Source organism: Tamandua tetradactyla, chromosome X (assembly GCF_023851605.1).
Source record: "Tamandua tetradactyla isolate mTamTet1 chromosome X, mTamTet1.pri, whole genome shotgun sequence".
In the NCBI taxonomy this organism is placed as follows: Eukaryota; Metazoa; Chordata; class Mammalia; order Pilosa; family Myrmecophagidae; genus Tamandua; species Tamandua tetradactyla.
The window spans coordinates 97,066,516-97,079,354 of record NC_135353.1 but is presented as its reverse complement, the minus strand read 5'-3'; the positions used below and the strand labels follow the sequence as shown (position 1 = coordinate 97,079,354).

At 33.1% G+C, this 12,839-nt stretch overlaps 1 protein-coding gene across 2 annotated transcripts in view; it reads left to right on the top strand.

The window, feature by feature from the left end:
* CHIC1 (cysteine rich hydrophobic domain 1) overlaps positions 1–12,839 on the top strand; it is a 52,985-nt gene that overhangs the window by 15,031 nt on the left and 25,115 nt on the right. For both annotated transcript variants that reach the window (XM_077146573.1, XM_077146572.1), the window contains 2 exons: positions 128–182; positions 7,199–7,354. In XM_077146573.1, coding sequence (XP_077002688.1) covers positions 128–182; positions 7,199–7,354 — 211 coding nt within the window. The remainder of the gene's footprint in view (positions 1–127; positions 183–7,198; positions 7,355–12,839) is intronic.

The following is a 12,839-nucleotide window of genomic DNA, read 5'->3' as shown; positions in this document are numbered from 1 at the left end:
GGATAAGTAGTCAAAGATTTATTTTTTATGACTGTTACATAACTTTTTTTCAGCATGACTGTAACTTTTGAAAAACGCAAAGAGTTAAATATGCTGAGTAGAATATATTTTGTTCTTTGTTTTTAAGGTTTGGCTTGAGCAACAAGTTTGATAGTGAATTTCCCTCAGTTCTAACAGGGAAGGTAAGTGAGAGTTTGCTTTGAACTTTTCAATTCCGAAAGCACTGTTTCGTGGCTTATTGATGTTATGGAAAACACTTTAATTCAATGATAATGAAGTAAAATAACAAAAGGCAGGGTACTTGCAAGCTGTCTTGTTAGTGACTGAAAGCTGTCTCCCTGACTACTAACCTGCTACCAGTTATTTTGTCCATTGTCCATGCATGACAGCCATTATTTATTTATCCGTTCAGCTTTTCCAGTTTTACCTTTTTCTCTCAACACAGGTAGCTATAATCTGTTTTCATTTCTGTCAGTAATTCCCAATGTTTTTAGTGTTTGGGACTCTTTATTATTATTTAACTTCGTATCACTCTATTTTTTCTGAAAATGGTATGATTTTTTATACATGAAAAGAAATTTTGTTGCATTTTTTTTATATTTTAGATAGTTTAAGATTCTAAAATTATGTAACCCACCCCTAAAGAGTGGGAGAAAGATCAAAGGTGATGGTGGAGTTATACAGAGAAGATAGGGTTTAATAAACGGGTATGATTGCTGAATCATTATATTGATATTCTTTTAGTCTTCAGTATCTTGGAGCAGCTAGAAGTAAAAACCTAAAATTGTGGAATTGCAACCCATACCAAACTCTGAAATCTGTTCTATAACTGGTGTGATGTGCTTTGAAATTTATTGCTTTTTTGTATATATGTTATTTTTCACACACAAAAAAAAGTATTGTGTTTTGTCGGATGTTGGCTTGAAGATTGATATCAAGATCTTTTTTGGTAATTTAAATATGTAAAGTATGCAGGAAGTGTTTTTGTTAAAGAAAAAGAGAATTCTTTTCGCCCTAAAGTAAAATAACTCATAGTTGGAGAGTAAGAAACAGGAATGTGTAGGATAAAATGGATGGATATAGAAAGTTGTTGATGCCTTGTTATAAGTGAATTTTATTGGTTGTGGTTAAGGTTGGCTAATATTTTATAGTTTTATAAGATTTTTAATAGTTTTCTTATCAGATATGTCTCCATGCAAAACAAGAATTTGGTTTTCACTCTGTTAAAATGACCATGTTGTCTTGGATTATTTGTTTGCTTTTAGTGAGATGCTGTAAAAGGTTTTTAACCATCTGAGTAATCTGCTTAGATGACAAAGATTCTGTGTCTTATCAGACCAATATACTTATTGATATGTAAAAAAAATTACACTAACTACAATAATTTAATTGTTATTGTCTTTCTGTTCCATGGTTCCTCTATATTCAATAGTATCTTCTAACATAGAAGCTCAATATTTTTAACACTTCCTAGGATTCGAAATTGTATTTGCAAAGTCCTCTTACAATATTATTACTAATTTTCTAGACCTAAAAGAGAAGGCTCTGACTAAGACAAAAATTTATTTACACTATTTTGATACTTGAGGAAATGTGGAAGGCGAGTGAAGAGCCATTATATTACCAAATATTCAGAAATTTCTAAATGGTTAAATAGCTGAATGCTTTGGTAGTTAGTTGATACAATGATTTGGTTTAGTTTTTTTAAGAGTTTGAATTACAGGTCCAAGAAAGTCTAAAAATGAATAACCTAAAAATAAGTCAGGTAATAAAACTTCCAGATAAAAAAAAAAGTCATCTGACTTTGAAATTGCCCAGTTTTATGTATCAAAGAATCTTCAGAATTTCACTTCACACCTCCAAAGATTTCTGAAACTAAAAATTCCACTGTCCCAAAAGATAGTGTACCTTTTTAAGCTAGAAAAGTAAGAATATTCAGGTGCTTTTGATATGCATTCACGCAACCTAAATGATGTGGACATGAGCTCTTCTGAAAGACATCCATTCTATTCAGGAGACTGTTTTTGTAGCACATATCCTAATGACACTTAGATATTTATTCCAGTGTGCATTATTTAAGGTGTACAAAATTTCTCATATATTGGATAAGGCATAAATGATACTGTGATGTTTTTCTTAGTTTAGTGTTTGTCAATGAGAAAAACACTAAAAGGGATTCTGAAAGTCTGAGTTTTTTAAATTACAGAGTGGTAACATTAATTTTATTCACTTTCTCTGTAATGGGGTATTTTTTCTCCAGTAGGCATTGTTTCATTTGTATATGTTATTTTAGATTACCAGAATGATTCTCTGATACCTTGGCGAGGCGGCTAAAAGAACTTAACGTGACTGAAAAAACTAAAAGGGGAAAAAGTTAGAATTTGAGACTTAGCCTTTGTGTTAAATAATTTAAAATGAATAAATGCAGTAGCTAAGGTAGAAAAAGTCTTTTACAAAATCATTTTTCCAGAATGAAGGGGATTATAAAATAGTTTTCATGTATAAGCTTAGCAAATTATGCAGAGTGAAATCCTGAAAACCCTAAAAAGCCATTTTGACAATCTCTGTACCTCAATATTAATTAAAATTAAAATGTTAGTTTTTGCTGATGTGTTAAGGCTTTTTCTGCAAAAAAGATAATCTTTTATATTCAGTATAGGAAAGATATTTTCCCCAGTTCACTAAAGAGAAGTCCTCCTGTCATGATAGCACATATCAGGCAGGTGAATACTCAAATATCTTGGTGACCAGAAAATGAAAAAGACACAGAACTTTAGAAATGATATTAAAGCTTCCTGACCGCCACTTAAAACAATTGAATGGTATTATGTAGAAATTAGTGTGCAGTTGTTGAGAATTGTAAGCTATAAAATTGACTCATTATTGTGATCCTATATGACAAGTGATTGATAGGGTTGTGTTCCCCAAGATTGAAGGAAAGGAATCAGTCTGAATGAGCTTTGCTTAGATTTCCTTCTGTTAACAGTCTCTGGCATCCTGTTATAAAATGTTATGACCCTTTCCCCACCTTTATGATGTGGTTTTCTTTTTTCTTTCCAAGAGAGTCAAAAGGAATTAAGTGTTTCTTTACAACCTGCTCTTGGGCCAGAAAATAAGGGGCTTCCATCTAATTATCATTACTAGAAATACTCAGTTACATGGAAGTAAATGAGTAAAATGTTATTAACTCTAATTCCACACAGCTAACTAAACTTTTTTTTTCAAATAAGTTTAAAATCAAGAGTTATATAATTATTATTTTCTATCCCTTTATCTCTATTTTATGACTTTTAGTGTTATTCAAATACAGATTTTTTCCAAAGACAATGTTGGTGGCCTTGTAAAGTCAAAATGTAGATTTTAGTTTATTATCTGAAATTGTAGCAGAAATTTTCTTTTCAAATATATTTGTCATATGACTTCAAAAAATTTGAATTCTTATTTTTAGTAACTTGTCCATGGCAAGAGAATTCAAACTGAGAACATTATATGTTAAAAGTAGAAAGTGTGGGAAAGAAGGAAAACTGCCACATTTTAGGTATGTTTTGTTAATTCATTTATTACCAGACTCATGTAATAAAAGACAAATTTTTAAACAAATTTTATATACCTCGTCATATGTTTTAGTTTGAGCTGCCAGAATGAAATATACCAGAAATGGAATGGCTTTTAAAAGGGGATTTAGTAAGTTACAAGTTTACTGTTCTAAGACCATGAAAATGTCCAAATTAAGGCACCAGCAAGAGGTTTCCTTCACTCAAGTAAGGCTGATGCCGTTTGGAACACCTCTGTCAGCTGGGAGGGCACATGGTAATGTCTGTTAGCTTTCTCTCCTCATTTCATAAGGTTTCCCTGGGGATGCCTTCCTTCTGCATCTCCAAAGGTCTCTGGCTGTGTGGGCTCTAAAACTTTTTCCAAAATGCTTCCCTCATAAAGGAAGCAACCCCACCTTGAATGGGTGGAGACACATCTCCATGGAAACCACCTAATCAAAATGTCCCACCCAACAGTATTGACAAGGATTAAAGAACATGGCTTTTCTGAGGTACACAGCAGTTTCAAACTGGCACAGCATATAAATTAATTCATTCTCAATATTTAAAGTAAAAAGCAAGTTTTCCTTTCCCTATTTCCTTTTATTCTATGGCTTTATTCTTGTTCAGACTTCATCCGAGTTGAAAGTGGAGCTCTCTTTTCTAAGGCTCATTTTTTTCTTTGGGACTAATTCCTTTCTGCCTATGACTTCACCTTTTTCTTTTAATTTTTTTCATCGATACATGTACTCACTTCTAAATATAAATTTAGATACTAATTACAACCAATTAAAGTTGTAAAAGGATGATTTAATAGTTTTATAATTTACATGACTTTATTTCAAAATGTGCTGTGTTTAAAAGATGCTTTAGTGATTCTGTAATACAACATATACAGAATTGATAATGATTTTATATTTCAGATTAAAGGTAAATATATACATATATTTTTCCTTATCTTAACTTTTGTTTGGTTGATCAGTGATTCACTAGGAAAAAAGAAGTTGAGTATTGCTGTTTTGAGAGGTAAATCTTAATAGCCTGGTACATTTTAAAAGAGCATCTTCATTTTCTCTTTGAAGAGTTGAAGAACTGAAGAGTTCAGAGTTTGCATTCAAAATGTAGCAGATTATACATTTATTTATACTATAATATGTAGAAAAGCATGGATTAATAATTACTTGATTAAACCCCTTGCCTTCTTGGTAAGACTCCATGCAAAGAGAGAGCTTTTCTTTTCTTTTTTTCCTCCAAATATAGTAAGAGACACAGTGATTTTCTTTCTCCAAATCTAGTAAAGACATGTGATTCACAGACTTCTTTTTTCAAAGCATTATAGTCAGGAGGTAATTTCTAAAGTGAGGTATATAAAACAAAGATTGTTATTCTCATTTCATAGATAGGAAGCTGAAACTCAGAAAAATTAAATGATTTTACCTAGGATTTTTCATAACTAACGAGTAACTGTAATCCAGATCTCTTGATTTATTGTCTAATTTGCTTTCCTCTTTAAATTAAAATCATTATTAGCTTGTCAGTGTTTTCTGTTTTGAATTATAAGGCATGGCTGTCTGGATTTATTTCTATATTTAATCTAGAAATTTTGTCATTTATTTGGGATTCTTTTTACTCAATGGGTTGTCTTTAGATCATGTTGCTGACAATCTAGGATAATGAAATTAGTTTACTTTCCCCATGTAAACAACGTTTTGAGCTTTACATTTTCATAACTGTAGTTGATTAATATTAGGAAGAAAATCAAATTTACGCATTAAGCAATTGACCTTATTGAGTAGCATGAACAATTTTGATAAAACATATATAATTACTTAATGTTTTAACCATAATCATGCTGAATTCTGTGGTCATCTGTAACAACTGCCAATAGGTATGTTTCGTGGTGTTAATTCTAAAACATCTCTATTTAAAAAGTCAAAAATGTAGCAAATTGATTCCTGTAGAAACATTTTTATTTGGAAGAAGCAGTAAAACTTATTTTTTATTCAAAAGTACTAATGATTTTTATTTTATAACTGCTTATTCTCTCTAACAATTTGATAATTTTTTATTTTGCCAGGCCCTGGAATTTTTTCCCATACATTTTACAACTCTGACAGCTTTTTAAATGAAAGGAAATCATATTGGTGATATGAAATCACAGCAATGTGATTTCACTACAAACAAACTATTTTTAGTATACTTTTGAATTGGATAACCTTCAAGCAGAATTTTCAGTATAAATCTGTTGCCTTGCCTTTGAACTACCTGTTCTAGTTTGCTGGCTGCCAGAATGCAATATACCAGAAACAGAATGGCTTTTAAAAAGGGGAATTTATTAAGTTGCTAGTTTACAGTTCTAAGGCCAAGAAAATGTCCCAATTAAAACACGTCTATAGAAATGTCCACTCTAAGGCATCCAGGAAAAGATACTTTGATTCAAGAAGGCCAGTGAAATTCAGGGTTTCTCTCTCAAATGGAAAGGCACATGGTGAACACAGTCAGGGTTTCTCTCTCAGCTGTAAGGGCACATGACGAACTCAGCATCATCTGCTAGCTTCCTCTCTAGCTCCCTGGAGGGCATTTTCCTTCTTCATCTCCAAAAGTTACTGGCTGGTGGACTCTGCTTCATAGTGCTGTGGCATTCTCTGCTCTCTCAGATTCTCTAGCTTTCTCCAAAATGTTTCCTCTTTTATAGGATTCCAGTAAAGTAATCAAAACCCACCTAGATTGGGTGGAGACACATCTGCGCCTAATCCAGTTTAACACCCACTCTTGAATGAGTCACATCTCCATGGAAATAATCTAATGAAAGTTTCCAACATGCAATATTGAATAGGGATTAGAAGAAACAGCTGCCATTGCAAAATGGAATTAGGATTAAAACATGGCTTTTCTAGGGTACATACATCCTTTCAAGCTGGCACACTAATCTTGTCCTTATTTACAGAGAGAGGCACAAGCAGCCACTTCCAGGAATGTAGGTAATAATTAGAAATATTAAATGTGTGTTTTAAAAGACCTTTCACATTTCAGAATTTGAATCAGTAGGAAGTACATTTTATGCTGAATAATGTTTTTTAATATAATCATTCAGCATTGTCTTTTATGAGTATAGTTTTTCCCTGCAAACAATGGAAAGAGTTAAAATTGGTATGTTGAAATTTGCCAGGGAAAAAATATTTGAGAGGTGCTTTTTAAAAAGTAATCCAGGAATATTAAAAAGGTCTATTTTTAGTCCATTTCCTCTGGTAGTATTTGAGTTTTTAATATGCTCTATGCTTCTAGTCTTACTCACTTTTAGTCAGAATGACTTGAGACTAAATAATATTGCCTTAGTAATGAGTTATGACAAAACTGGTAAGAAAACTCCCTAATGAACGTCATTTACCGTCAACTTTATTGTTGTTATTTCATTGTTATCACTTCAGAAAGTTGGTTTTGGAAAATCAGGCTAAGCTCTGTGAACATGAAGTTATATTATTTTGCTTTTTAATGTCATCCAAGACAGTTTCATCCATATTTATGGAGGGAAATGGGACAGAAATATATATTTGTAAGTGCTTAAAATATTACTGTTAACTAATAAAATAATCATTTTCCTTAGGTGTAGAGATCATTTATGACAAGCTGCCCACTAACTGTTAAAGAAAATGTTCTCGTTACAGGTAGCCCCAGAAGAATTTAAGACCAGCATTGGCCGTGTGAATGCATGTTTAAAAAAAGCTCTCCCAGTCAATGTGAAATGGCTGCTGTGTGGTTGCCTCTGCTGCTGTTGCACACTGGGTTGCAGTCTGTGGCCTGTTGTTTGTCTCAACAAAAGAGTAAGTAACCATTTTATTATATAATAACAGTAAGAGCCAATATTTATCGAGTTCTTACTATGTTCCAAGAACAATTTCCAAGAATTGTACGTGATGTGTTTAATTTTTATAACAATGCTGTCCTCAGTTTAGAGATAGGGAAACTCAGGGACAGAAAGATTAAGTAATTTGTCCAACTGTTATCAGCTCAATCACTCATTATCACATAATATGGGTTCCCATCATTTTAAGCAAATGCAGTGTAAGAGGAGTACTTAAGAAATATAAATGTAAGTGAGATAATTATTCATTTTACAAAACATAAAGCTGTGACTTAAGTATTTCCAGGTGCAGTTATATGGGCCAGCTTCTCCTGATCCAAAGAAAGGCAAAAGTGAGAGTAACTTAGAAAGTCAGGATGAAAATCTTGCTTAGTTTTAAATCTGTTACAATAACTTGCTAGTATAGTAATACTAGTTATGTCTTGGATTTAAGACTACTGTTATCTTTTTTTTTTAAAGACTATTGTCTTAATCTCGTCTTTAAATTTTCAATTTATTCTTTGGATTTTTTTCTCAGCAGGAAGATATCTTTAGAAATTTTAATGGAAGGCAGTGAGGAAAATTAATTCATTTTACCTAAAGTTCTTTTCCCTATACCACACTGACGATTTTATGTAAACTTTTAAATAATAATTAGCCCACTGAACCCCATTGAAAATTATGGCACCTTATGGAGGAGTAATTAATGGTGCAGTTGTTTCGTAAAAGGCAAAATCTATTCCCCAAAATTACTCATTTCCCCCCTCCATCCTTCTCTTCCCTCTTTCGTGTCTACTTCTAAAAGACAAATAATTAAAATCCCATACCCCTGTGACTTTTAGAATGGAAAAGTTAAGCATTTTATTGATTCTTTTGGTGATTACCATTAGGTCAGAGCTTTGCTTTAAATAGAGCTTAGTTTATTGTTCATCAAAGCATGTACAATATTCCCAAATTGCTTTCTGTAGATTAAAAATAATAGGATAAATTTGTTTTCTTAATTGTCAGATGTTACTTTTTTCCTGGAGGAGAGGAGCATGATGTATACAATCTACTCTCAAATAATCAGAAAGTAGGAAGGGAGCAAGGGTGGGCGGGCAGACAAATATGAAATGTTGCAAAATGTTAAAATTGGTGGATCCAGTTATCCTGGGGATGGGTATGTTGGAGTTCTATGTATGGGTATTATAGTACCTTGGCAATGGTCCTGTGAGTTTGAAATTATTTCAAAATAAAACTGTAAAGAAAAAATTAAATTTACCACCCCCATTATTTTTTTTCAGCTATACAAAATATAGTTTATTTTTCATATATAATTAACTTCTTTTGGGGGGGTTAATTAATGTTATATTTTTTAAAAAAATTAAAAAACAAACAAACATTCTTAAGAAATGATCATTCCATTCTACATATATAATCAGTAATTCACAATATCATGACATAGTTGCATATTCATCATCATGATCATTTCTTAGAACATTTGCATCAATTCAGAAAAAGAAATAAAAAGACAACAGAAAAAAATTCATACATACCATACCCCTTACCCCTCCCTTTCATTGATCACTAGCATTTCAATCTACTAATTTTATTTTAACATTTGTTCCCCCTATTATTTATTTTTATGCCATAGGTTTTATTCGTTTGTTGATGAGATAGATAAAAGGGGCATCAGACACAAGGTTTTCATAATCACACAGTCACATTGTGAAAGCTATGTCATTATACAATCATCTCATGGCTACTGGAACACAGCTCTACATTTTCAGGCAGTTCCCTCCAGCCTCTCCATTACATCTTGAATAACAAGGTGATATCTACTTAATGCATAAGAATAACCTCCAGGATAACCTCTCGACTTTATTTGGAATCTCCCAGCCATTGACACTTTGTCTCATTTCACTCTTCCCCCTTTGTTCGAGAAGGTTTTCTCAATCCATTAATGCTGAGTCCCAGCTCATTCTAGGATTTCTGTCCCACATTGCCAGGAAGGTCCACACCCCTGGGAGTCATGTCCCATGTAGACAGGGGGAGGGCAGTGATTTTGCTTGTTGTGTTGGCTGGAGAGAAAGGCCAGAACTGAGCAACAAAAGACGTTCTCTTGGGACCACCCCCATTATTTTTAAAGGCTCCATGTGTATTAATTCATGATTAAGATTGTCTGTCATACAAATACAGCCTATCTCAAATACTTTAGAACAGATTTGTTTGGTTTTAATGTTATCTAGGATTTATTTTTCTTGCTGATGGCCTATTTCTTCTTTACCTATTTATTAATACCTCTACCAGAAAGTCTGATATAGAAGGAATTTTTCAGTCATACTTCTGAAAGAATGTTCGATGGAAAGCAAGATTAATAGTGATGCTGTGATCTCTCCTTATCCCCCATTACTTTGGTTAATTAAGAATTTATACTGATCCCGGAGATCTGGGTTCGATTCCTGATGCCTGCCCATGCCAAAAAAAAAAAAAAAAGAGTTTATACTGAAGTTGAGGTATCATCTGTCAAGTAAAAATTTAGTTAGTATAAAAGTTGTTAACTGTCATCCCATGAACCAAATCGAGCCCACTCTGTATTTAAACATTTGAATCAATTGTCAGCATTTTAAAAATGGGATATTTAAAATAAAATTTGACATATCTGGCCTCTTCTGAAAAATCTAAAGATCTGGCAGTACTGGATACACATACACATATGCCAGCAGTTGGCTCTAGCTGAATGGTAGCTGCTCCCTTTTTTTAATTTTTTTTTGGGGGGTGCAATCGAAAGACCCGGGAATCGAACCTGGGTCTTCCACATGAAAGGCGAGCGTTCTACCATTGAACCACCCTTGCACCCGCTACTCCCTTTTGGTAGGGCATGCAGTCTCTAATTCAGCACGGAACTACCCAGCCTTTCATCTATTTGCTTTATATGCCTTGCCCTTAGCTCCCAAATTAGTACATGCCATATTCTTAATATTATGCTAGTCAATGAAACACTAAGCAAGAGCTAGTAACGTTTTTCAAGTTACTTATTTTTTGGAACTGTTTCCTCACCTATAAAATCATGATACCATTACTTATTTGGCATTTTAGTTTCCTAGCTTTAAACAATGGGAATTTATTGGCTCATGGTTTTGAGGCTAGGAGAAGTTCAAAATCAAACCATCATCAAGGCAGTCTTTCCCCTAGAACACTGTGGTGTTCTGGGGCAGGCTGCTGGCAATCCTTTGTCCTTGGCTTTTCTGTCACATGGCAATGCAAATGGCAGCCTCTCCTAGCTTCTTCCTTCTCTTCTGGATTCCCTTGATGTTTAGTTTCTGGCTTGCTCCCTCTGGCTTTTTTTCTCTGCCTGACTTTTACTCTTCTTATAAAGGACTCCAGGATTCCAGGTTAAAGCCAGACCTGATTTATTTGGGCAGCTCCTTAACTTAAGTAACATTTTGAAGAAATCTTATTTATAATATTTCCACACCTGTAGGAATGGATTCAGTTTAGAACATGTTTTTCTGGGGTTCAATGCTCTAAGCCACTACACTTTATGAGGTGGTAGTAACGATTTAAAGGTACCTTACTGCTTTATTATCTATTTGGAAAAATAAAAAGTAAAAGACAGCAATTTAAGTATTTTTCTGCCTTCACTACTGCTTTCTAATTTGTAAAATATATTTTATAAACCGTAGTTCTGTTGAAAGCAAGATTAGCAGTCACATAGCCCAAATCTCTTATTTTACAGATGTGGAAAATAGGGTCAAGAGAGGTGAAGTAACTTTTCCAGGGCCACCTAGTAAATGGCACAACCAGAAGAAAATCCAATATTTTGTTTGTTGTTTTTATTTTTGTCTTTGTGACACTGTATTCTCTTAACCACATCCTAGTTCTTAGGTCTAATTTCTTGTTTGTGAGAGAAAAGCAACATTAGATTAAGTGATATGATAAATAGTTAGCCCTTGGTTTTAATTCTCTAGCAGGAGTCTGTGAACGTTTTCTTACAGGATCAGATATGAGTGTTTAAGCTTTGTGGGCCATACGGCCTCTCTGTTGCATCTCTGCCATTGTGGTATGAAAGCAACCATAGACAATATGTAAACAAATGACCACCGTTGTATTCCAATAAAACCTGATTTTTGGAAAAAAATTTTTTGGAAAAAAAAAAAACCTTTTTTTTACATAAAAAAGGGAGCAGGCCATATTTGACCCATAGTTTGCCATATTGCTCTAATCAAGGTGTGTATCCAGCTTTATGGAAGTCATGTCTATTTTTCCACAAAATAAAATGGGCATAATGTGATTACTGTGTCCTATGTAGCAAAGTTGCTATATAATTTATAGCTAATAATTGTAAAAGTTTCCAAGTAGATAACTTCTATGTAAATAATTTGCCTTATAAACTGTTTTTTAACCAGTATAATTCATGTATATTTTTTCTAGCAAACTATGTAACATAGAAAAGGAATGTATATCAGGGTGTCCCGAGCTCCCCCTATTCTCTCTTGACTCAGGTAGGATTCCAAAACTATATGTTTTATAAGTGAGCTTTACACTTACCAGTTTTTACAACTAACACTAAAACAATCATGATATTATAGGCAATTTTCAGGCCTAGAATTTTTAGGACTAAAAGCATCCTTAAATTTGAAATTACTTTACCTTTTACTTCCTCTTACCTTTTTTGCTTAAAAGATTGCCAAATTGAGAAGACTGTTCAAAAAGAACTATTCTTTATCAGTTTCTCACCATCAATAAGGCATTGTTTTAGGAGATAGATGTTATTTGACCAGTTCACTGTCTTGTTTGATTCCATCTTTTTATACCCAATTATAAAAAGAAGGAAAATGAATATGATAGAAACAAAAGCTTTAACTATATTAATGCCACATGGAAAATAAAATTGTCCTTGGAGAGGAGATACAGATAGATTTCGGCAAGTTACATGAAATCTCTACATAATTTAGGCCTCTTATTCATGATGTTCACAAAATATATTCTGTGCTCTGGGCAGAGACATTTTATAAATGTAGGGCATAGATTATTATATTTAGTCACAGTCTGCCTGTTGAAGTTTTCTTTTTTAATTGTAAACTTTTTTATTTTAAAATACTTTCAAATTCATGAGACAGTTACAAAAATAATACAAACCCCATGCAGAGAACTCCATCATACCCCCTCTCCCCATATACCCAGATCCACCAATTTTTATACCACATATTAAGTTTATTGAGATATAATTTATATACAGCAAAATGCACAGATCTTAATTGTATAGTTCAGTGAAATTTGACAAATGAATATTCTCAAATAAGATATAGATCATTTCTTTCGCCCAGAAAGTTCCTTTGTGCCTCTACCCAGTCTTGCCACACACACCCAAAGGAACCACTGATCAGATTTTTTTAAATTCTAAAAGCCCTTTATTCAGAACCATTCCACATTTTACATCTACGAAGGAATACCAACAGTGACCAAATCTATGTAACTAATCA